This window comes from Notolepis coatsorum (assembly GCF_963971535.1).
Source record: "Notolepis coatsorum genome assembly, chromosome: 3".
Classification (NCBI taxonomy): Eukaryota; Metazoa; Chordata; class Actinopteri; order Aulopiformes; family Paralepididae; genus Notolepis; species Notolepis coatsorum.
Window position 1 is genome coordinate 195,476,023 of NC_140167.1, and position 27,725 is coordinate 195,503,747.

The following is a 27,725-nucleotide window of genomic DNA, read 5'->3' on the forward strand; positions in this document are numbered from 1 at the left end:
AAACAACTGTGGGAATAAAGGGGGATTAGATGGTGTTAAACTAAACACACTGATATAAATCACACTGAAGGCCATTGTCCAGGAATAGTCATTACCTCTTAGGTTTAGGTCACTTGGAGATTCATAAGGTTGGATATCTGGAACATACTCATTCACTTTTCTTACAGTCAAAATTATTAAAATGTACTGATATTGTAATGTATCAAACCGCACAAATAATGTACAAAGCAAAAAATAATAAACTCAGAGGAAATATTCAAAGATTGTTCAACGTACAAGATGGGGGTTACAATTTAAGGGGAACATTTCATTTTAAAAGATCGTTTTTAAACGACCATGAAAAGCCTTTGTATTTCAATTTGCGGAGTAAAATTATGGAACGGTCCGATTGTGGAGTTAAGCAATGTCAAAACATAAAACAGTTTACAATAAAATATAGTCAAATGGTTTTACAGAGGTACAGAGATGAAGAAAGGGTTTGATAACTGGCTGTATGTATGTGTATGTATGTATATATATATATGTGCATATGTAGGTATGTAGTTGTATATATGTATATAAAATGGCTAGAGAAACTATACAGGGTAACCTACAGTTTTGGCAAATATTAATAGGGAATTATTCAAAAAAAAATTTTAACTAAGTAAATTTTAAAATTATAAGTCTGACAATAAAACGAGCAGTTAGTAAATAATGATTTTGTAGAGTTACTATAGTATGATCTGATGATGAGTAAAAATGTGTGGGATTAAATAAGAGTACTAATACTACTTCCCACTCCTTTTCAAATATGTAAATGACAAAACATTTATTTGAGTTTGACTTTTGTGTTTTTTATTTTTTATTTTGTATACACATTTATTATTTGAATGGCTTAAGGCTATATCTGTACTTGATGTTTGTTTGTTGTTGTTGCATATTAAATAAGCACAATATTAAATGTCCAGGTAGAGAAATGAGGAAATATTCTACAGCCGACTGGGGAGATAGGCCTGAAAACGGAACAAACCTAACTTTTCAGTGGTGTGAACACTCAATGGTGGCCAGTGTTGGAAAGTAACAGCTTGACTTAACATGATGGACTAACAAAACAAACTTTTCAAACAATGTAAGCATTCTGCCGGCGGTCTTTATATACAGGCCAAACACAACAGCGGTCGATAGGATCAATGTCTGTGTTTCCTCCACAAGTAGGTCTGATTTCTCTGGAAAAAGCAGCGTCACTGTGAGAAGCAGCCAACGCCAGCTGTGTTGCCAGTTAGCTTTGCAACAGATGGAGGATCTGAGGATCCGAAACACCGCCCTGCGTCTTTGACTCTGCTAATGCTATGGTATAATAATGATGATAATAATAAAAATACATTAAATTTATATAGCGCTTTATCAGTGCTCAAATACAGGGGGGGGGGGGGGGGGGGGGGGGATATATAAAAATAATTTTAAAAGGATTTTTTAAAAGGACAGTAGGGTGTTAGCTGTCCGGATATGGCTGGGGAGGGCATTCCAGAGGGGGGGTGCAGCTGCAGCAAAAGAGCCTGGGCCCTCATTTATCAACGTGACGTACGCACAGATATGTGCTTAACCCGTGCGTACAACCATTTCTAAGCAAAGTGTGGGATTTATCAATTTGAATTTGAACTTGACTTTGTGCTTATGTCTACGCACAGCTCTGAGCATGCTTAGCTGATGCCCAGTGGTAGAATATCGTTACTACGGCATATGCGCTCCTCAGTTAATGCATTAGTTTCAACGCGGAAATAAGCTTTCGTGCATTACTCCGAGTCCTGACACTGGCGCGTGTTCTGTATGAACCGTAATTCATTATAGTTCATTGTGAAATAGCGACAGTAGTGTAATTATAATGGGCTCATGCGCGAACAAGAGGTTGGCTTGCTACACCCACCGGCCACCTCCACCAAACGCGATTAAATATTGTTTCAAATAAAAAGCGACATACTATTATTTTGTGTCATGTTTCCAAATAAGATTGGCCACAACGAAATGCTTTCTACTTCAATTTGTTGGTTAGAATAGACCTCGCTCCGTTGAAACTTCACTGAGACTAACAGTAAAAGACAGTATTTTAATAATAATAATAACAATAATATTAATAGAGCTTCATTTTATATAGCATCTTTCAAGAGACCCATGCAAGGTCGCTTTACATAGATAGGGGGGGGGGGGAATAACAAAGTAATAAACATAGTGGACAGACTATGTAAATATGATGATGGGATTCAAGTTCATGTTTGTATTTATCACATAGGCATACTGTCAGAGTATGATGTCATAATCAAACATTCTAGAACATTTGTCGTCACAGATCATGTCATAATAGAACATAGGCTACATGGCATGGTCCATCGTGATATTGTAGACTGTTATTACTGTACCACCCATTGTGACAACAGCCTTGTGAGCTCCCGCACACAGACATGATGGAATTCAAGTTCATGTTTGTATTGATCACATAGGCAGGCTAGGCTATACATCATACATGGCAGTGAGATTCATTGTTCTTGTATATGCTCTCGTATTATTGTTTATATAGGCTACCCAATACGACATCAAAATAGATTGTATGCCTCTAGAAATCATATGCAGCAGGTAGAAAATTGACGGAAAATCCGTCGCGATTTGGAATAAAATTGAGGAGAACTTTAATCCCTGGGTATTAATCGAACAAAACGGGAAAAGGCAGTCATATTCCAGCATGGTCTTTATTAGTGTTTGCGCTGCCCAGGCAGCAATGGTTCTTCTTTTTCATATCCGACATCACCGTACGTGTACAAGTCTGTCAACCTGTCTCGTATTTCTCCATAACACCCTTCCCTCTACACGGGTCAGTCCATTTTTCCACATTTCATGGGGGTGTTCCATTACCGTATATGGTTAATCGGGGCGGTTTTGGTATGCAAATACGTGAAAGTGTGCACGATCCTCAGCGTAGGAGCAAGGTGATATTTATCATGACAGGTGTGCGTAGGACCTGTGTACGCACGTGTGATAAATCCAGTTTTTTTTGTGCGTGCACACATTCTAAATTCTGTGCTTACGTGTGGAAATAGAACATTTTCCAAGAAAACTTGATAAATGAGGGCCCTGGTCTTGATGGGAGTCAGTAGGTTTGCATCAGCAGACCTGAGGTGACGGGGAGGGGTGTGGCGATGAAGGAGGTCGGAGAGGTAGGGGGGGGCCAGGTTGTTGAGGGCTTTGAATGTGATGAGCAGTATTTTGAAGTGTATTTTATTTGGAGCCAGTGAAGGTTTGCGGAGGACGGGGGTGATGTGGTCAGAGCGGCGGGTGGAGGTGAGCATGTGGCAGAGGACATATTGTAGTTTATATACGTCGTGTTCCACATTCAGCACATCTCAGAGCACCGGCAGGCATCATGCTAGCAGGTCTGGGTTCGCTGAGGCCATGAAGCTGTGGGGCAGCTAGCAGGTCTGGGTCGTCCATGAAGCTGTGGGGCAGCTAGCAGGTCTGGGTCGTCCATGAAGCTGTGGGGCAGCTAGCAGGTCTGGGTCGTCCATGAAGCTGTGGGGCAGCTAGCAGGTCTGGGTCGTCCATGAAGCTGTGGGGCAGCTAGCAGGTCTGGGTCGTCCATGAAGCTGTGGGGCAGCTAGCAGGTCTGGGTCGTCCATGAAGCTGTGGGGAAGCTAGCAGGTCTGGGTCGTCCATGAAGCTGTGGGGCAGCTAGCAGGTCTGGGTCGTCCATGAAGCTGTGGGGCAGCTAGCAGGTCTGGGTCGTCCATGAAGCTGTGGGGAAGCTAGCAGGTCTGGGTCGTCCATGAAGCTGTGGGGAAGCTAGCAGGTCTGGGTCATCCATGAAGCTGTGGGGCAGCTAGCAGGTCTGGGTCGTCCATAAAGCTGTGGGGCAGCTAGCAGGTCTGGGTCGTCCATGAAGCTGTGGGGCAGCTAGCAGGTCTGGGTCGTCCATGAAGCTGTGGGGCAGCTAGCAGGTCTGGGTCGTCCATGAAGCTGTGGGGAAGCTAGCAGGGCAGCTAGCCTATTGCTTATTAACAGCGAAGGAGTGCGCCGAATGCTTCCGCGTTTTCCCTGATTGGCTGCGACACGCCCTGCGGCAGGCGCGGCAACCGCGGAGCGGAGCGGCAGAGCTTGCGGCATTATTTAGCCGTAAACCGCCATGATTCTCATTCGAAGCTTAGCTCACCTGGCAGCGCGGCGGTCCTGCGGTCCGTTGGTTTCAAGTTCGAATCCCATCAATTTTTTTTTTCTTTTTTTTTTTAACATGTATTCTTTCGCCGGTTAAGGTTAGGCATGGTTAAGGTTAAGGTTAAGGTTAAGGTTAGGCATTGTTTCGGAGTTGGTTAAGGTTAGAAAGGTTAAGTTTAGGCGCTGTTAAGGAGCTGGTTAAGGTTAGAGTTTGTCTTAGAAAATGGCAATATTCTTTCTATGGTTAAGGTTAAGGTTAGGCATGGTTATGGTTAAGGTTAAGGTTAGGCATTGTTTTTCGGAGTTGGTTAAGGTTAGAAAGGTTAAGTTTAGGCGCTGTTAAGGAGCTGGTTAAGGTTAGCGTTTGTCTTAGAGAATGGCAATAGACAGCCTATTTCCGCACTGCCGCTCTCTCGCGCTGCCGCTGTCACATGGTCACATTCTTGCACTCCTCCGCTGTTAAAAAGCAACACGCCGACAGCTAGCAGGGCTCCGAGACTCATGTCAAGATCACTTCTGAGCAGCTGAGGGTGGCTTTTGTTAATATGTAGCAGTTGTAAGCAGGATAATGTGAGTGTAGAAGCCAAAACTGACATTATTAGAGGTTGTATTGCCATATGTTATATTTTATGTATTTGCTTGGATTTATGTATTTATGTTGAGTTCTGCCTGTATACATTGTGCCTGCCAAATTGGGTTTGTGGCATCAGTTCCCGTTGCTCACCAGTAGGTAACATACTTAGCTACTTAATGGGTAACGGGACTGATGACAGCAGGTGTTTGGTTACCGGCAGAGCATAACAGTTTTTGACCGTCACGTCACGTCCACACTGCACGTTATCATTGTTTGGTGAATAGTTTTGTTTGTAGTATAGGAATGTTATGTTGTGCAAGGTAGTACCGTTGGCGTTACTTCATATCACATGCAAATTGTGCATCGATTATTGTTTTGTGTAAATAAACCCAGTTGGGGGTATTATTGCAACGGACCTTGTGGACATTCTATTTTTGGATCAGACGAGTAGCCTTCACGAGCCGCAGACGCGTCAACGTATGTTCTAGCCGGTTTCAGCCTCAGGGCTTTATAGATTTATTGTTTTGTTTAATCAAGTTAGGCCCTTATAGTGAGTAATACCATTCAAAGTGATTTAGGGAGACGCAGAGCAAGGCGTCAATGCTTTTATTTTGTCCGAAAACTGCCAATTGTCTTTTATAGATTTTATTGTCAGAAATCTATCATAATCAATAAGAAATCTATTACAATCTTCTTTTTTTTATATAGATTGTAATGACGGAAATCTATAAAATAAATTCCAATTTTATGCAAATGTTATGCCTATGTCTATTTTGTGTCTACATCACTGCTGTGAAGCACTTTTGGCTGCAATTCTTGTATGAAAGGTGCTATACAAATAAAGTGTATTGTTATTATTATTATTATTATTAGAAGCACCAACATGACCTGCACAAAAATGCCAATGTGAGTGTGAGTGAGTGAGCGACCACAATTTGCCTGAGCGCCGTGCGGGAAATCACATTTGAAAACATCATAGTGGAAGTGAGATTGTGTGGGTTCGACCGCTTGACTCGATAAACACAACCAAAGAGACACGCAGCGGAGAACAGACAACCACATGAACTTGTAGTACCGCGACTCGTCACTAGATGTCACTACTTGCGTAATGAAACGACGAGTCTACTGGCCTGGGCGGGACTTACTTGGTGCACTCCTCCAGTGATTGGACGAGCATCTGCTGGAAGGTGCTGATCTCCTCCAGGTTCCCCAGAATAAGAGCCGCATCTGAACTGCTCAATCTGGTCAGAGAAAAGAGGAAATTAAATAAGGGCAAAGATAATGGCATGTCATCAAAGTCACAGAGTCATCCTGCTTCCTGCTTACGTCGAGTTTAAAAGCCACCTTGTTTTCACCTGCTCAGTGACTCATGGTTATGTCACCCACGGCCATTCTAAATCTGGCTTCACTTGGCGCAAAGATGACACACATTTACCTGTAATGGACTAAATTGTACGTCTGCACTAGAGCTGTGAATCTTCACTGGCCTCACGATTCGATTACGATTCAGCTGTCCACGATTCGATTCGATTCATTGAGATGCATCTCAATAATATATTACATCCTCAATTTTATAATCTTTTTCTTTTTTTTTGTGATTTATTTTTTATTTTCAATTCAATTTTATAATCTATATTACTGCACATGGCTACTTTTTCATCAATTAATACAAGCAGTCAGAAAAATTTACTTTTATTTAGAAAGTTCTTAAATCAGAATGTCAAAATAAATGTCTTTACTAGTGTTGCATGATACACAGATACTAGAAAGGTATCTCGATACCCAGCTGTTAAAATGGTTCAATACTCCATTTTATTAGTATCAATACTTTTAGAATAGCCTGATGTTGTATTTTCTATGAGTTGAGTGGATGCATGACCGGAGCACTAGCTTTGCGTAGTGGGCATGTCAACAGTGTCAGCTGAACACAGACCAAGGCATAGGAATATTCACAGATATCGCAGAATGTCTTATTTCATAATACAATGTTTCTGAATGGACGTTTGGATTAAACCAAGTTATATGCAGTGATGAACAGTCTTTCCCAGCAGAACACAAGTTAATTAAGGTTACACAGGTCACGCAATGCATGCTTAGCTTGCTAACGTTAAGATAGCAGGAGCTGTCTGCCAACAAAGATGTTGTTTCAACAAATGGATTCACAAAATGGATTAGCATCCAGACGTTATTGAAGACTCCTGTGACCAGTAAGTAGGTACTACGTACGTCTAACTTTTACTAACCATTTTTCACCGCAGCAATTTTGCGCAAATTGTTCTACGTTATATGCGTAAATGTGCGTTAGTAGGCTATAATAATCTATTATGTTCCGTCACTGCATCGTCCACATCGCGATGCATCTTAAGTGGTCTGCACACGGCGGGCGACAGACGTCGCCTGGCGATGTGATCGCCTGTCGCTCAATAACAATCGCTTAGCCCCCCACACCAGAGGCGACCGTTCTCAGGTATAATAAGCTATGTGTCGCTCTGTTTAGCTGGGGGTGTTTCCCCCCCGGGAGATATAGGAGGGCGGACCGCCGGGACCGGACGTTAGGTAACGGTTGTTGTGAAGCGGGTTAGCAGGTAGCTGTGTGTGTTGTGCAGTACGAGAGAGTATTAACCTGTAAAACCCATATTGAGCTGGAATTAAACCACCATATACGAATACAACCTCTCCTCATTCTTCCTGACATTACTGCATGCCTGGTCGCTACGATACGTTCACTACCACCGATTGGACAAGTATTGTTATGCAGCTGCTGAGAGAGAATGTTTTTTTTCACGGAAGACGCAAACTGTTTTGTTCTCAACCATAATTTTCTTTGGACAATAAACCTTACAAACTACATCAGCTGCAGCCTGGACATTAAACTCTGTCAACATCCACAACTTCTTTTGTTACCCGAGTATAAAAACACTAGTAGGTGCATCGTGGCGCATTGTTCATTTATTAGTTAATGACAAGCGGCCACTATAGCTTCTCAAACTAACGTTATTTATTTAAATGGTTCCCGTTAATAATAAAGAACATAAGTAGCATGGTAATAATACGTAGGTTATTGATCAATGAATGTATTGAATGATACATTAATGGTGTACAAATGATACACCAGTAGAACTTCTGTACTACTTCTACTGTAGAAGTCATGTTATTTCCTCATTGTCCTGCTGTGTCGCCTCAAAAAATAGGATCGAGGCGATTTTTAGCGAGGCGACAGAAATAGCTGCGCGACCGTCGCTTCAGAATCTCCTGCCGTGTGGGTTCTCTCATTCATAACAATGAAGGCGATACAATTCTGTCTGTCGGCTCGCTAAAAAAATCGGTCGCCTGGCTAAAATCGCTCGCCGTGTGGGGACCCCTTTAGAATCGAGAAATGTCCACACCCCTAGTGAGCACCCTGGAGTCTTACTTGTCTGTGCTCTGGAGAGATCGTAGGTAGTTGGTCAGGAGGCTCTGGAGGTCCTTCGAATAGTCCGTCTCCGTTTCCAAAATGTTCTGCAATACCTGAAATGCAAAGAAGAGGACATTATACCGATCAGTTTTGTTTACTTGCAGATCATCTAGCATTTCAGTGTAAACCCTGACCTACACCATCCAGGGCTGAAACGTAAGAGTGTGTATAGCAGTATTGAGTCCAGGACTTGGACTTGAGCACTGATGACTCGGACTCGAGCATTGACTGCATTCGGACTCAGAAGGTGCAGACGAGAAATTGGACTTGTTAATTGATAGTTATTTATTTTATATATTTTTTTGTAATAGGCACTAATCATTTGGCATACAATATTGATGGCTAGTGCATTTGTTTGGATATTGTGTCACAAAGTAAATAAACTCCCTTTGAAATGTTGACCGCTGTGTCATTTATGTTTAATGTAGACCTTTTTTTATGTCAGCTCTTTGACTGCCCGAGTGGAGTGGACTCAACCTTGATGACTTGGACTCAGGACTCGGACTAGGGTAATGGGGACTCGACTCGGACTCAACTCTGGCTCTTTGGTGACTCGGACTCGAACACTGGGGATTCTCGACTCGGACTCGAGATTTAGTGACTCGACTACAACACTGGTGTGTAGTATTGCAGATACTGTACATATTGGGAGATGAAAAGGGATCACAATACCGGACCAGCCGACAGGACAGGAGCGGAGCTTGTTCACGCTGCTTCCTTCCTTTTCTACAGCTTGAACAGGACTTAAAGTAGGGCTGAACATTATGGAAAAAAATATCAGATATTTTGACAGATATTGCAATTGCGATATGGGAATGGTATTTTCTTTTATGTCATTATTTTCACTTCATTTCATTGGAAAAAGCATTAAAATTCTGATGATTTTCTGAGTTAGTCCATATTGCGATTATGAAAAAAGATATATGAATTGTGCAGACCTCCCTTAAAAGGTCCACTAGGTCAGTGGTTCCCAAAGTCGGGGTCGCGACCCAAAGGTGGGCCGCGAGCAGCCACAGGTGGGCCGCGAGATGATTAAAAAAGAAAATAAAAAAAAAAAAATTGTCAGGCCACTGAACTTAGAAGCAGGCCAGGACAGTGTTTCTGGTTGTATTCTAAAATTCTATTCTATTGTATTCTAAAATGTGACTATATGGTTTTATATTAACTTAATAAATAAACAAAAACGAAAAATCTACTTATTTCAACGAACATTTCAAACTAAATAACAGATTATGCACATAAAACGCTGAAAACAACCGAAGCAACAATAGTATTTTAATGAGGCTATTATTATTATCATTATTATTTTGCAACAAGTTAGCCCTCTCATAAATAGCACATATAAATGAATAACTAACTTGAACTAACTTAATAGGATTGAAGTGATATTTGGCTTAAAAAATCGGTCGCCTGGCAAAAAAAAAAAGCCAGACGATGTGCATTGGGCCGCGGCTCTCTGACGCCTTATTTTCTGGGCCCTGGCCTGAAAAGTTTGGGAACCCCTGCACTAGGTCATTTGGACTCAGAGAAGTTCAACTATTCTATATGGTATATTTGAATAAATAATATTGTGTCATTCTTCCGTCTACGTCTAGATACGCATCTACGTGTCTTGAAAATACAAACCTAGCATGAAATTCACTGCCATCCCGGATATCAATGGTGCCAAAAATAAGAAAACATGGATGTGACATTAACTTTTGTAAGGAAACATATTTTTTAAGGGTCATTTCCCGGGGGAGATTTAAATGTATTCTCGTGTTTATCAGGTGATTGACAATAAGTAATCACAAAGGATGTCAGTGATATGTGAAAGGTTTTCTCAAAAGTCTGGCCTTCAAAGCAAAACACTGCTCCAATGAGAAGTCTCTGAATGTGCCGACTGAAGGTTCAACTACAGACACCACCATGAATAATGTGAAGGAGAGGGTTAACTACAGACACCACCATGAATAATGTGAAGGAGAGGGTTAACTACAGACACCACCTTGAATAATGTGAAGGAGAGGGTTAACTACAGACACCACCATGAATAATGTGAAGGAGAGGACTAACTACAGACACCACCTTGAATAATGTGAAGGAGAGGGTTAACTACAGACACCACCTTGAATAATGTGAAGGAGAGGGTTAACTACAGACACCACCACGAATAATGTGGAGAGGGTTAACTACAGACACCACCAAGAATAATGTGAAGGAGAGGGTTAACTACAGACACCACCATGAATAATGTGAAGGAGAGGACTAACTACAGACACCACCTTGAATAGTGTGAAGGAGAGGGTTAACTACAGACACCACCACGAATAATGTGGAGAGGGTTAACTACAGACACCACCAAGAATAATGTGAAGGAGAGGACTAACTACAGACCACCTTGAATAATGTGAATGACAGGGTTAACTACAGACACCACCATGAATAATGTGGAGAGGGTTAACTACAGACACCACCTTGAATAATGTGAAGGAGAGGGTTAACTACAGACACCACCATGAATAATGTGTAGGAGAGGGTTAACTACAGACACCACCATGAATAATGTGAAGGAGAGGGTTAACTACAGACACCACCAAGAATAATGTGAAGGAGAGGGTTAACTACAGACACCACCATGAATAATGTGTAGGAGAGGACTAACTACAGACACCACCATGAATAATGTGAATGAGAGGGTTAACTACAGACACCACCATGAATAATGTGTAGGAGAGGGTTAACTACAGACACCACCATGAATAATGTGAAGGAGAGGGTTAACTACAGACACCACCAAGAATAATGTGAAGGAGAGGGTTAACTACAGACACCACCATGAATAATGTGAAGGAGAGGGTTAACTACAGACACCACCAAGAATAGTGTGAAGGAGAGGGTTAACTACAGACACCACCAAGAATCATGTGAAGGAGAGGGTTAACTACAGACACCACCAAGAATCATGTGAAGGAGAGGGTTAACTACAGACACCAGGAATAATGTAAATGAGATGGTAAACTACAGACACCACCAGGAATAATGTAAAGGAGAGGGTTAACTACAGACACCTTGAATAATGTAAATGAGAGGGTTAACTAGACACCTCCATGAAAATGTGAAGGAGAGGGTTAACTACAGACACCCCTATGAATAATGCAAAGGAGATGGTTAACTACAGAGACCCCTATGAATAATGCAAAGGAGGGGGTTAACTACAGACATATTCCAGTTGCTTAGAGCCACCAAGAGTTAGTCACTAAATGCCCAGACCGCTATCCACATGCAAACAAGGAGCTGGCTCACACGGGTTCTGGCAGAACACAGCAGCTATTTATTTAATTTGATTTGATTTGATTTGAAGTCTTTATTTCGAACATGCAATGAATACAACAAACAATAACAAAAAGCAAAACAACTCAATCTGCATGTTCGAAAAGGAGTAGGAAGAAGTATACACTTATTTAATCCTACCCCTTTTCCACTACTCAAATGAGTACTATTTTAAACATAAAAAAGAAGAAGAAAAAAATTATATATATATATATGCAAAACAAAAACTATATATGTATAAAATAAAATAAAATAGAAAACAAAATAAAAATGTAAACACCCGTGAATATCAAGTACCTTCCTCATCCCTGTACCTTGTGAACATAATTTCCTTATACATCAGTTTGAATTGTCTCATGTTTGGACATTGCTTTAGCACCACATTTAGACTGTTCCACAGTTTCACTCCACATATCGAGATGCAGTGTTTTCTCATGGTAGTGCGTACGTTTAGCACCTTTAAATTGTGTTCTCCCCTCAGATTATAACCCCCCTCCCTATCAAAGAACAATTCTTGAATGTTTCTTGGAAGTGCATGACTTTTTGCTTTGTACATTAATTGTGCCGTTTTAAATTCCACAAGATCATTTAACTTCAATGTCTTTGACTCCAAAAACAATATGTTAGTGTGATCACGATAACCTGCAATGTGAACTATCCTTATGGCCCTTTTTTAGAGTATAAAAAGTGGTTGTAGTGTAGACTTATAATTGTTTCCCCAGACTTCAGCACAGTAATTTAAATATGGTAAAACTAGTGAACAGTAGAGAATGTAGAGTGATTTTCTATCCAGAATGTGCTTTACTTTACTCATGACTGAAATGCTTCGTGAGAGTTTAGATTGGACATGTTTTATGTGAGGTTTCCAACAGATTTTATGGTCTATTATTACACCTAGGAATTTATTTTCATAAACTCTTTCAATAATCACATAATTTATTTTAACTTGTACCTGAGTATCCAATCTACAGTTTCCAAACAACATAATTTTAGTTTTGCTCAAGTTCAATGATCATTTGTTTCTATCAAACCATTCCTTCAATTTCTTCATTTCAGATGTGATGACCTCTAAAAGCTGCTGGACATTCTCACCAGAAAAAAAAAGATTAGTGTCATCCGCAAATAAAATACATTTAAATATATTGGATACTTTACATATCTCGTTAATGTACAAGATGAACAGTTTTGGACCCAACACTGACCCCTGGGGGACACCACAAGCAATGTCCAAACATTCAGATTTATAATCTCTCATTGTCACAAATTGTTGTCTTTTATTTAGATAGCTTCTCACCCAGTCCAATACTACCCCCCTGATCCCATATCTCTCCAATTTCCTGATTAATATATCATGATTAATAGTATCAAATGCTTTTTTTAGGTCAATGAATACTCCAGCTACATGTTTTTTTTGATCTATGGAATTTGTGATTTTTTCAATGAGTTCTATTAACGCTAGTGATGTTGACCGGTGTGTTCTGAATCCATACTGGCTATCGGTGAGTAAATTATGTTTATCAATGAATTTATCTAATCTGTTGTTGAAGAGTTTTTCTAATATTTTTGAAAACTGAGGACGTTTTGTAACTTCTGTAAAATGCTTTTAGAGGTGAGATTGATACATACATTTGCTAAATGTATTGTAGATCTACCAGCCAACTATGTACAAAATTATGAATGTGCCAAAGGAATTACCAAAATCTATAACAAAAGAAAAACAGCTATTGTTTTTTTGTCGTGCATTTGAGGGTTTCGCTTTGAAGGGCAACCAGCCCCTGGCGGCTTCACGCTCTTCTTTTCCTAGAAGTACTTGAAACGGTGGACAGATTGTCAAGCGCAATTACAGGTGAAAAATAATGTCTCTCTCCAGGAATAAGATAGATAGATAGATACCTTATTAATCCCCTTAGGGAAATTCAGGGTATCTCACAGCTCACACAGTATACAGACGTTGACAGTTCCCATTCAGTTTCACGTTATGTCTGCATCATGAATGTTGTACAGTCTGATGGCAGTGGGGACAAAGGACCTCCTATGCCGCTCAGTCCTCGAGTTATGTTATGTTAATGTTATGTTAATTATGTTGTTTTCCGCAAAACACAAAACGAATCAGTCATAAATCTATGTTTATTACCACGGGCAAATAGAAAGAGCAGTAAGAACGCATGCATACACACACACACACACTAGGGCTGTCTTAAATACTTCGAAGCTTCGTTCGATGGCACAAGCTTCGAACATTAAAAAAAAAATCGAAGTAAAAAAAAAATATATATATATATATATACACATTAAAAAAAATAAAAAAATTTACTTCGATTTGTGTGTGTGTGTGTGTGTGCGTGCGTGCGTGCGTGCGTGCGTGCGTGCGTGAACTACCCATCCCAGTTAGGACAGCCGAATCCCGTCCAATCTTTCGCCGTCGACTAAAGACTCACTTCTTCAACCATTATCTGATATGATTAAAAAAAAAAGTAAAAAAATAAAAATAAAAAATAACCGTGACTAACCTTACTGTCATGCACTTTTCCTAATAAACTAACCTACACTGTAACACGCAACACTTTGATAAACATTGTTACTCAGCTGATAAGAGTTGTACCCTTCTTGCTGTCTTGTCGTACAGAACTTGTAAGTCGCTTTGGATAAAAGCGTCAGCTAAATGACTAAATATAAATGTGTGTGTGTGTGTGTGTGTGTGTGTGTGTGTGTGTGTGTGTGTGTGTGTGTGTGTGTGTGTGTGTGTGTGTGTGTGTGCATGCATATGGGGCCATTGGGTGGGGCCGGGGGACAAATACACTGGAGGAAAGTAACCCAGCTCAGCACTGCCCAAATTATATCATCACTATTGCCTGTTTGAAGGATATCATCCTCAAATACATATACACCTACATGCCTTGTAGAATTCCACACATAAGAAAGAAAGATACTGGGATGAATAAACAAAATAGGAAATAAAATTTAGATAAGGTGCTACTGAGATGTTTTGGTGAGTTCTTTGTTTTTTTGTGGAAGTTGCCATTCTTAAAAATGCATGAACATTCACTGATAATTGGTCTGTAGTGGAGTCTACAAGGTCTACATTGCCGGACCATGTAGAATCCGGACCTTGTAGACTGACATAATTCTGTGCATAGTTTAGTCTACACAGGCCATATTTCAAATAATCAAAATCTTACTTCATTCATCTTAAACATTCTTGATTTGGGGGATTGGTAGTTCCCATGAAATCTGAAGTTGTTCAAACGACAACAGCGATCCACCTTGAATTAAATCACACAGCCGAGTGAAACCTTGTTGGCTCAGTCACGAAAGGGGCTACTTAATTAATTAATCCAACCCACTTTATTTATAGAGCACATTTAAAAACAACAAAGTTTATGAAAGTGCTGTACAAGTCCCACAACATAAGACAAAAAAAAAAAAAAAAAAAGAAAAAAAAAATATATTTTTTTTTTCGAAGCTTCAAATTAAAATCGAAGCTCGGCCCCGAAGCTTCGATTGCCAAAAAAAGCTTCGAAGGTCAGCCCTAACACACACACAAGCATGTACAGTACACACACACAGCTGTATGCACGCACAGACACTAGAGATGGGTACCTTTCACATTTGAACCGATACGGTACCTATGAATCGATACCGGTACCCAACGGTACCTTTTTTCTGTACTTTAGTCTCAAGAAATTGTATTTACCTACCTCAGTCGTGAAAAAAAAATCCAAACTTCAAATAACTACAATTTCGACAGTTTTCGGCTTGCCATTGCTCCGACTTGCGGGATGGTGCCAGGAAAACAGCCTCTCCCTGAACGTCAGCAAAACAAAGGAGATGATTGTGGACTTCAGGAGGTCGGGGGTCAAGGACTACAGCCCCCTCAGCATCGACGGGGCACCGGTTGAGAGAGTCAACAGCTTTAAGTACCTCGGAGCCTACATATCCGAGGACTTGACATGGACCACACACATTGACAGTGTTGTGAAGAAGGCACGACAACGCCTCTACTTCCTCAGGCGCCTAAGGAAGTTCCAAGTCAGTCAGAAGATCCTTAAGAACTTCTACTCATGTACAATAGAGAGCATCTTGACCGGCAACATCACCTCCTGGTTTGGGAATAGCACTGCACAAGACCGAAGCAGACTACAAAGAGTGACACGTTCAGCCGAACGCACAATTGGAGGGGGGCTCCCCACCCTCCAGAACATTTACAACAAGCGTTGCAAGGGCAAGGCTAAGAGAATCATTAAAGACTCCAGTCACCCGAACAACTGCCTCTTTGAACTGCTGCGGTCAGGCAAGCGATACCGGAGTCTCAAGGCGAGCACAGAAAGACTCAGAAGAAGCTTCTATCCCCAGGCCATCAGGCTGCTAAACGAACAATGAACACTACACAACAACAACCACCAAACGCACATAGCACACACATCCACACTCACTTTAAACAAACACACTGTAGCACCCACTCCACACACTTTATAGCACACACCCACTTTAAACAAACACACTGTAGCACCCACTCCCCACACTTTATATTTATTGATGAAGGATTGCACTACAACTCGTACACCTTACTGTAAATTGTACCTAAATTGTACCTCATCCCATTTCTGCTTTGCACTATATAGTACTGTACATTAGTACACTGCATAGTATTGTATATTATATGGTAACTCAGAACATTGTACATATGTCTATACCGAACACTGTGACCTCATTTTTTTCTTCTAAATTACATGCTATACTATGTTATTTGATACTATCTTGTCTAGCACAGTCTCTGGAGCGTAACAGTAAGAAGCATTTTGTATGAAAGTATTCTGTACTTCTGTATGACAACTATTAAAGAAACTTGAAACTTGAAACTTGACTGCTTTGTTGTTGAATCAAGTCAAATCCTAGGTAAGCATATATTGTGCGTGTGAACGTATCTCACTTGAATAGATACTCGGTAGTACCGACGTGTTTCGGTTCGGTACCTCAAAAGTACCGAATTCGGTACCCATCCCCAACAAACACTATGGCGACCGGCGGGGCGGGGCGATTTAGGCCTCAGAGGACAGCAGATTGTAAACAAACCGATGTACTTTCTAAGAGCTTTATATATCATTTATAGTATTGCTATCTGTCCATTCTCATTGTCACTTGAGTGCATAAACCGTGCCTTCATAATGGCTTAAAGAAAATAAAAATCCATCGGTTGGTTGTCATTTTATAGCGTCGTGAATATAAGGTATATCGCACTTTTCGTCTAGGCTTTTCTGCAGGAGGCTGCCAAAAAGGCTAAATGTTGGCGCCATTATATCAAACGCCATTTCTGCTGTATATATACGAATGAAATAAAACAAACTACGTAGCATCCGGACTATTACAGAGCATCTATGGATGAAATGGGGGCGGCGGGGAACGCCGATTATTATTATTGATTAGCAATACAGTGTGCGTTCAATATAGCATTTTCACTGACCGATAACGTTACATTATAAAACAATGTCCAATCCAGCTGTAATTTGGGGTAATATTATCCTACCGTCAGGCCATGTGATCGCCGGCAGCATTTCCTCACCAGTCATCGGATTCTGGTAGATCGATATGCACATTGGCTAATCATAAATCCCATTATTCCACGCTGAAAAAAACGCTCGGCAAGCTGATCCAAGATGGAGGGGCTTCGTTTGGAATCAAGGAACTATGATCCGCCCACAGAACTGTACTTGCATTTTTTTTTTTTCACATAATGATACTGCAGTGGAGCGATGGCGCCCCTAAGCGGGACTGCATGTTTCGAAAATCAAATATGTGAAAAGATCCTGCTAGTGGATCGGGTACCTAAGAAGCGTTATAAATAAGGAATAAAACAATAACAACTCGTCACGTATATACTCGTGGCTCTGGTCCACAACGCTCTTTTTCGTAACACGTATATATACGTGGACGGACACCATAGTGTTAATGGCCCCAAAATACAGCAAACACTGTCTCCGTTTCTATTGGTTATTTTTGGAGGCGGGGCAACCCATGTGTTTACATCTGGATCACTGATTGGGCCTCTGACTACAATCACAAGTTAGCAAACTGAATTCCTAAAACATAAAACACTGAGCATACAGTTAAGACACACAACACCTTAGAGACCAACTCATGGAACTGGGAATAATCCTAAACAGTCGTCAGCTACCAGTAAGTGATTACTTTTCTTAGACAGGTAATCATAATCATATCAGATGTTGAATTGTGGAGCAACCCACACAAACAATGTATGACACACCCTGGTCTACTGCTACTGCTACTACAATTACTACTACTGCTACTACAACTACTACTACTACTACTACTACTACTACTACTACTGTTTACCCACTATCGATCAGCTGCTATTTAAACACCGTCTATACCCCCCCACCCTCCTCAACAGCTAAATGGGAGGAATTTGCTCTGTTTTTTGAGAACAAAATAACTTCAATCAGATCTAATATCATTACTAGTGGAGGTGGAAATGAAACCGATCTCAGTAGAGTATGCAATGTAACCATGAGTAACTTTACATGCATCACACATCTCCAGTCCGGTCCACAGACCAATATCAAATCTACCATTTATCAGTAAAATACTGGAAAAGATTCAGTAAAAAGAAATTCCTATCTTAACACTTTGGTTGCTAAAAATTACTTAAGTAGTTTCTGGGCCTAAGTCGTTCAGTGCCAAAAACGACTTAAAGGGGACATGCATTGCTAGTCCTTGCACTATTTGGGCAACTTTACACAATTCCTGAGAGTCTATTGAACACATCTGTATGTTTTTTTTCTCCAAAAAATTCATTGTTTTATATTTCTAATCAAGTACTCAAAAGCCACATTTTTCTCCCTTTGGATTTCAGGCTGTGTTGGCCTGGCTCCGCCCATAAGCACTTTGAGTGACAGTCATCCACACAGTCTGCGACTGGCACAGAGAGAGAGATAGAGACAGAGAGGGGGGAGAGGGAGAGGGAGAGAGGGACACGGAGCATAAAGTTATCTCTCCACTGCTTCCCCGCGAGGTCCAGGTTGTGTGTAAATGAGTATGTGCTACTGCTGCTTCCCTGCGAGGTCCAGGTTGTGTGTAAATGAGTATGTGCTACTGCTGCTTCCCCACGCGAGGTCCAGCCCAGGTTGTGTGTAAATGAGTATGTGCTACTGCTGCTTCCCCACGCGAGGTCCAGCCCAGGTTGTGTGTAAATGAGTATGTGCTACTGCTGCTTCCCCACGAGGTCCAGGTTGTGTGTAAATGAGTATGTGCTACTGCTGCTTCCCCACGAGGTCCAGGTTGTGTGTAAATGAGTATGTGCTACTGCTGCTTCCCCACGAGGTCCAGGTTGTGTGTAAATGAGTATGTGCTACTGCTGCTTCCCTGCGAGGTCCAGGTTGTGTGTAAATGAGTATGTGCTACTGCTGCTTCCCCACGTGAGGTCCAGCCCAGGTTGTGTGTAAATGAGTATGTGCTACTGCTGCTTCCCCACGCGAGGTCCAGCCCAGGTTGTGTGTAAATGAGTATGTGCTACTGCTGCTTCCTCGCGCGCGGATTTGTTTCCCAGACAGAAGCTCCTCTCTTCCTCTCTTCCTCTCTTCCTCTCTCCCTCTCTCCCTCTCGCTCGTTGTCTGCCTCGCTCTGTTTGAGGAAGTGAAGATAATTCCACTCGCTCTGCTGTCGCTGTCAACCATAGAGAGGGCGATAGTTATGCAAATCAGTGCCATATTCACGTCAGCAAAACCATCAAATCAGAACAGCTTAGTTGAGTGAGGGAAGATCTCGTGAACTCGAGACTAGACTGATGAGTCAATATGATAATTAGAGACACAGACCCATTGATACTAACCCTATTACTATAAAACCATGCTAAACACAGAAAAAAGCCATTTATAATGCATGTCCCCTTTAAGTAATTTCTGTGTCGTTTTTCCTTTTTTTCGATATTTTAATTCATTATCCACCCAGGGAGCCTGTTGATACCATATGGAATGAGTCTGAGGTCCCCAAGGTGCAATACCGACCGCATCCCGCTAGACTGTAACATGCGTTACTTTATGAAGAAGATGTCAATGTGTTGATAAATGAAGTGTGGGCCCAATATGTTAGGATGTGCCAATGTCAGCATATTTGGGTCACTTGACCTTTAAGATTCCAGGTATGGGTGTGGTTAGGGGCGGTCCCAACCAGCAGGGGGCCATCTTGGATTGGAATCATGGCCTCATGGAGTTTTGTTTGCTTACTGCTATTGTGAGAGGAAGGGGGGATTTTTCCAGGCCTCCTAAAAGATTCTCCAGTAACCAAGGACAGTTCAGCTACAGTGGTTTTTCCCAGTGGATTACTTCTTTTTCCTTTCCTTTTCTAAGATGTGGATCAACCCAGGACTTATCACCTTTTGGACGCTCAAAGGTTTGAGTGTTGTTGGACACTACTAACTCTACCATGCAGGCTGCATGGTCTGGTAGGCCTGAACATTATACATGGTAACACACATGGTAACATTATACACGGTACATTATATATGGTAACATTGTACATGGTAAACACACATGGTAACATTATACACGGTACATTATATATGGTAACATTGTACATGCATAGCTGTCAACATTTCGTTTTGAGAAAACGTGCACGTTTAGCCCCGCCCCTTCTCCTGGCCCCGCCCCCTCAGCCCGCCCCCTCCCACCCGGCCCCGCCCCCTCCCAATGGAGCTGCCTCGTCGCTGCCATCTGCTGGTCAAAACCTGTATGTACCCAGCCATTCGTTGTAGGGTAAACTTTTCCTACTTAGAGTGTAAATGCTATGTAAATTATGGTTTTGTTGAACATTTGTATTTCACAGGAGAGAAACTGTATTCAAAGAAAGCTATTAAAATAGTCTTTGAATCTAAATATACTTTCTTTGTGTTGATTTTACATTAATTCCATGATTTTACTCAAGTAAATATCTGTTACAAGCTTCGGTTTTATGTAGAAAAATGCTGTTTTTAATCTAGATTAATCTAGATTGATTACAGAAAATTGTGAGATTGATTAGTTAATTTTTTTTATCTATTGGCGGCGCTGGTGTATATATTATATATATATATATATATGTGTGTATGTGTATATATGTAATGTGTGTATATATGTCAGAGAATCAGCCCCTTGCGTCCTTAGTGTAAAGCATATGACATGGTGTATGTTTGTTCATTGATGTGACAGTGTCTGGCAACATACTATTGTTCTTTTTATTTCTTTGCGTTTGTGATTTGTCTTGATGTGTTTGTGAAACTATAAAAGCAATCAATCAATGTATTACCATAGTGTCTTTATACCTTCATCACTGTAGGCTACATATTAATACTACAACTCGTTAAAGCCAGGGAGCGAAATTTACTTTTTGACTCACCGGCCAGTGGCGGGTAGATGGGAAGAGTCTACCCGCCAAGCATATTTCTTACCTGCCAAACATTTTTTGATTAAAAAAAAAATATATATATATTTTATATAAAAAAAAATTTTTTAAATAAAATATATATTATATAATCATACTTGTAGTTGTATTATCTGCGAGACATCGCCACCACGCAATAAGTCAAAATGCTTGCTATCTGCAAACAGCTCCACTGTCTGTGTGTATACTTGAGTAGCCTCCAGCTCCAGCAAGGATTCTCCGGCCCTGCAGCTAGACCCTATATTCAGCTAGACCCTACATTCAGCATGCAAGGATTCTCCGGCGATGCAGCTGGACCTATTTATAACGTTACCGTTCTTTTGTCAAATCACATTCAACATGCCCTCAGCTAGAATATGCATTCAATCAATGTTATAAGACATTGATATCAGGAGCTATCTGTAGCTACTGCTAGCCCGGTAGATAACGTTAAGACAATTTAGTTTACTGGGACAGATGGATCAACGTAAGCTAGCTAAGCTAGCTAACGAGGGACCGGAGGTATTATGCACTCGAGTAGACTATTGCTGGAGCATTTGTTGATATCAGCAGCTATCAGTAGCTAGCCAGCTAGATACCGTTAGACAATGCCTCGTCATGTATTAAACTAAAAGTGAATAGTTGACTGGGTCATTGTTTAAACAGTAACGTTAGCTCTTGGAGGTCCGATATAGACTAGAGCAGATGGAAGTAAACAAGCCAAATGATAGCTTCCGATTGGTCATTTGCTTTTTTTCTCATGAAACCAGTCACGTCACTCTACTGTGATTGGACCTAGTGCGATGTGGGACTTGTAGTTTTTTAACGATCTCGCGGCGGAGAAAAAAAAGACGAGCGGCTATAATCTGTACTCGCACAAGAGTATCGTTATGAAGTTATGAACTACACGTCTACACGCCACACGGCGGGCAGCCCTCTAAGTGTCATGCGCCAAAGGTAAAAACAGCCCGCCCCTGGCGGGCGGCGGGCTTTAGTTTCGGTCCCTGGTTAAAGCTATAAAAAAATACCTATGGTCATTAATTTAGCAGTGGGAATATCATTTTGGAACAGTGTGTCTACAGAGAAATGTGAGATAGAAAAAAAGCCAATGCGATTTTGTGTTTTTCCTCAATATCTCTGCAATGCCTGCGAGTTACCAGTAACTGTATTTGTCATACCATGACAATTCACGACAACTTTTAAAACGGATCAATTATTATTTATAAATCGCATTCAGGAAATTGGGCGTCAGAGTGAAGGAGGGGGACGCCGAGGCGCAGAGCAAACGGCTGTTCACCAAGACATTTACACATTCCTGCATCACATACACAGTAACTTTGTATTGTTTTATCCACAGAAGATTTGCAAACCCTTTGTTCCAGAGACAAAAGCCACAGAGTGGGCAATCAAGAGACACTGGCTAAGTTGATTTGACACCCTCGGTGCCGCATCAGTCTCTCCCCTGAGCTCTGAGCAAATCCGCTCGCTGTTCTGTTCTTATTCTTCTTCGGCTCGCAACCGTCTCCCGGTCTGACTTCCTGTGATAACGGTCTAATCTACACTGCTGCCACCTGTCGTCACGGAGGAGAATTGCACCCATTTTGTAAAAAAAATTATAATAATAATTAGTACAAAATACGTACCAATCCGTGCGCCGTAAAGAGGCCGTGCAGGGGGTCGAAAAACAGGAGAATCCCGGTAAAACCGTGAGTGTTGACAGCTATGTGTACATGGTAAACATTGTACATGGTAAACATACATGGTAACACACATGGTAACATTATACACGGTACATTATACATGGTAACATTATACACGGTACATTATACATGGTAACATTATACACGGTACATTATACATGGTAACATTGTACATGGTAAACATACATGGTAACATACATGGTAACATTATACACGGTACATTATATATGGTAACATTGTACATGGTAAACATACATGGTAACATTATACACGGTACATTATACATGGTAACATTATACATGGTAAACATACATGGTAACATTATACACGGTACATTATATATGGTAACATTGTACATGGTAAACATACAGGGTAACATTATACACGGTACATTATACATGGTAACATTTATGTTGGGGCTAATGGACTGTAAAGCTGACAGGACCGTTCTTATTGGTTTGAGATGATTTTTGTCGTACCATACGTTGCTATGGGGTGCCCCATTTATTTTGATCCTCTTTTTGGTTAATACAACACTTTGAATTTAACACTGTTCCAGTACTCTCATTCTTTATAGCTGAACAGGTTTGTTTATTATTATCAAGCTTGTTACAAGACGGCGGTATCGAGCACCCCTTCTAACCTTGTATCTTCCCCTGTGGGACGGCCCACTTCCTTTCCCACTCACGCCCCTTTCCAAGATGGCTGCACGTTTGTGAGTTGTGAGTTTGTCTCTGTTTTTACCTCGTCTAATGTCGGCTAAACTGGATTAAATTCCCATTTTTCTTGGAAGCAACAGTAGTCTACATGCTACATGAAAATCAACCTTTGAGCTGGACTACGTGCTTACTCCTAAACTCCTGCTTGCTGCTACAATAGCTGAGTCACTGTCAACTGAGCTGTGAGTTTGTCTGATTGATAATCAATCAATCAGTCTCTGTTTTTACCTCGACTAATGTCGGCTGAACTGGATTAAATTCATCATTTTGTCTGGAAGCAACAGTAGTCTACATGCTACATGAAAATCAATCTTTGAGCTGGACTACGTGCTTACTCCTAAACTCCTGCTTGCTGCTACAATAGCTGAGTCACTGTCAACTGAGTTGTGAGTTTGTCTGATTGATAATCAATCAATCAGTCTCTGTTTTTACCTCGACTAATGTCGGCTGAACTGGATTAAATTCCCAATCATTTTGTCTGGAAGCAACAGTAGTCTACATGCTACATGAAAATCAATCTTTGAGCTGAACTACATGCTTACTGCTAAACTCCTGCTTGCTGCTACAATAGCTGAGTCACTGTCAACTGCGTCTGACTAAACACCACCAAGCATCACCATCAACTGTGCTGCTCTTCACTCCTCTCCTATAATCGGTCTGCTCATCTCACACTGCTTGCTGTTCCCGGGCCTGGCTCCGGGTCTAGTCAATGACCCCTTACCCCTCTGCGATCCTCTCATACCTCCCCCTGGTCTCGTCCAACTGCTACCCCTCGAATCCCCTACCCTCTCATACACATTTGTGTTCAAAGCCGTTCTGTTGTGCATCGAACTTTTGCTGAAATCATGCGTGTTGCGTTCGCTGTACTAACTCTGTTCTATTTGCTAACACAAATGGAACAGCAAGGAAATGGACTTGGTGAACTTTTCTCGTCTCGTTTATCACTCCAGCACACAAAATCCACTTGGACCTTTCTATCTAGGTTCAGGTGTAGTAGACCTACTAGAATTGTGACTTTATCCCCAGATCAATTGTCTGTTACCATGATATGTCACTATGCACTAAAAAACTATTTCACTATGTCAACGGACTCTCTTTTCTACTCCATTCTAAGCTCTGATGTAAATTCAAAGTGTAACTCCCCTAAAATGGCTAAATTAAGATGCATGGTTGTGTTACTGCTGATGATCTCTGGTAATGTTCAACCAAATCCTGGTCCTGATCTTCATTGTATTCAGACTCCTTCTGACTTCAATGCAAGATCTGGACTTGGCATCATTCATGTAAATGTTAGAAGTCTCTTGCCGAAAATTGATTTTGTTCGAATCTGGGCGCAGACAACGGGAGCTGATATCATTATAATTTCTGAGACTTGGTTAAACAAATCTATTTGCGATAACGACATTTCCATTGATGGCTATAATTTAAGTCGTACTGATCGTCCTAAACGTGGTGGTGGCATAGCTGTCTATGTTAAATCCAAATACCACACCAAAGTGTTAGTAACGAAATCTATACCTAAGCAGTTCGAAATAATCGCCTTACAAATTGAATTATCAAAGGGTTGCAATGTCACGGTTGTCGGCTGTTACAGACCTAATTCTGCTGTAAAGGAAACGTTAGCCGCAATATCTGACATTATTTCCCAATTAACGGACAATGAAATAGTCATTGTTGGTGATTTCAATTGGGACTGGTTATCTCCGGCGTCAGATGAATTTAAAGCATATTGCAATTCAATGAATTTTACGCAATTAATACTCTCCCCAACTCGCCCAAATCTGAAATGTCCTGAAAAATCTACACTTATTGACTTGTTCTTAACAAATAATCCTCATAAGTATACCTCGATAGGCATGTTTCCTAATGACGTGAGTGACCATTGTGTTATTGCGGGTGTTAGGGATACAAAGATATCGAAGTCAAAACCTCGCTACATTATTAAACGTGATACAAAGCACTTTTCTGAACAGGGATTTTGGCAGGATATGTACCTAAATAATTGGAGCAGGGTCTCTTTAATACCTGACGTTGAATTAGCATGGAATCTCTTCCTGGATATGTTTTTGCCAATTGTAGACAGACACGCCCCCTTTAGGAAGTATAGAGTTAGGGGCAGGGATAACCCCTGGTTTTCTAAAGATTTATCCAACCTCATACGAGAAAGGAATCTCATCTGGGCCAAGGCAAGGAAGGCAAACTCTGAAGCTCTCTGGACCACTTTTAGATGTTTAAGAAATAAATGTACTTCCTTAGTAAAGAAGGCCAAATCAAGTTTTTATCTCACTCTCACAACAGAAAACCTAAATAACCCACAGAAATTTTGGCAGACAATCAAATCCTTATCCCCAAATAGCACAGCTGGTCTTCCACCCTGTATTGTATCTGGTCTATCTACTGTGTATGAGAAAACTGAGATGCTCAACTGCTTTAACAAACACTTTGTCTCTTCTGGGTTTCTCTTTGATCAAGTAACAAACAATACCACAACACAGGTCCCACTTGAAACTGAGCCCCCATCACATAATACATTTGATTTTCAGCCCTTCTCTATTGGTGAAGTGCATAAAGCCCTTAAGAATTTGAATCCTAAAAAACGAGCTGGGCCAGACAAACTGGATCCCTATTATTTAAAGCTTTCTGCTGATTTTATTGCAGAACCTCTAACTTATATTTTTAACTTAACCTTGACTTGTAATGAAATACCCAAGATTTGGAAAAAGGCTCATGTTCTACCCCTGTTAAAAGGTGGTGAGCCTTCAAACCCCAACAACTACAGGCCAATTTCTAATTTGTCAGCTTTAGCCAAGATACTAGAAACTCTGGTAAGTAATCAGCTGAAGGAGTTCTTATATAACAATGCTATTTTATCTTGTGATCAATCTGGTTTTAGGAAATGTCACAGTACCGTTACAGCAGCTACAAAGGTAGTAAACGACATAATTGGGGCTTTAGATAGGAAACAACATTGTGCTTCCCTTTTTATTGATTTTTCAAAGGCATTTGATACAGTAGACCATAATATAATGAAGCATAGGCTAATTAATGTAGGACTGTCTGACTCTGCTGTTGGCTGGTTCTGTAATTATCTTGCTGACAGGACTCAATGTGTTCAGGCTGATGGTTTTTATTCTGATGTTTTATCTGTCCACAAGGGGGTGCCACAAGGTTCTGTTCTAGGACCATTGTTATTTACAATCTATATCAATAATCTAGGCAAAAATGTTCCAAATGCAAACTTTCATTTTTATGCTGATGACACTGTCATTTACTGTTGTGCTAATACGTTGACAAAAGCTCTGGAAAGTTTGCAAAATACGTTTAAAGAAATAGAATCCCAACTTCAGCAACTAAAGCTTGTTTTAAATCCGGAAAAAACAAAAATTATGATTTTTACTAAATCCAAAACAAAAATGCCTTGTCTTGCCTCTATACACACATCGCAAGGCATTCCTATTCAGATTGTGTCGACTTTTAAATACCTTGGCTTTTTACTTGATGACGGCTTGTCTTTTAAACCACACGTTGAAAGCCTGGTCAAGAGGCTAAAAGTGAGGTTGGGTTTCTTTTTCAGAAACAAATCGTGCTTTTCTTTTAATGCAAAGAAGCAACTAGTTGCTGCCACTTTTTTACCAGTATTAGATTATGGTGATGTTTTATACATGAATGCCTGTTCCACCTCACTACACATGTTGGACACTGCTTACCATGGTGTATTAAGATTTATTTCTGGATATAGATCACTTACCCATCATTGCACTCTGTATGCTAAAGTTAACTGGCCGTCCTTGACTGCCCGTAGACTGCTTCATTGGTACACCTTCATTTATAAAGCAATTATTGGTCAGCTCCCTTTTTACCTCGGTTCATACCTCACCATCACATCAAACCCATTTTACAGCTTACGATCCCAGGACTATTTATATGCCTCAGTACCCAGAACCCGCACAGAGTTTGGGAAAAGGGCCTTCATGTTCTCTGCTCCTTCTGCCTGGAATGGACTTCAAAAAACTTTGAAACTGCAGGCCCTCACTACCATATCTGATTTTAAAGTTCAAATTAAGGGCATTTTAAAGAATGAGATGGGAGAATGTCGCTGCTTCACTGCATAATGTGCTGTTATATTTTATGTTTTTAACCTGACCTTCTCTCCCCAGCAACCTCCTGCAGGGCCTCACCTTCCATCCTCTTTCTACCTTTTTACCCTACCCTCCAATCTCCCCCAATCCCATTCAATCTGATTTGCTGCAGCTCAAATGTATCCCCTTGCCCCACTTTGCCTTTTATGTATTTTTGTATGTTTGTTTTTTGTTTTTGCTGCCATTTTGGCCAGGTCTTGCTCGAAAAAGAGATCTTTGATCTCAAGTGACTACCTGGTA

At 40.9% G+C, this 27,725-nt stretch overlaps 1 protein-coding gene across 3 annotated transcripts in view; it reads right to left on the reverse strand.

The window, feature by feature from the left end:
- Positions 1–27,725, reverse strand: part of LOC311224760 (rho guanine nucleotide exchange factor 7-like) — a 99,917-nt gene that overhangs the window by 61,291 nt on the left and 10,901 nt on the right. For all 3 annotated transcript variants that reach the window (XM_084309864.1, XM_084309862.1, XM_084309863.1), the window contains exons 4-5: positions 8,163–8,257; positions 5,896–5,991 (exon numbers count right to left, since the gene is read on the reverse strand). In XM_084309864.1, the coding sequence (XP_084165990.1) occupies positions 5,896–5,991; positions 8,163–8,257 (191 nt within the window). The remainder of the gene's footprint in view (positions 1–5,895; positions 5,992–8,162; positions 8,258–27,725) is intronic.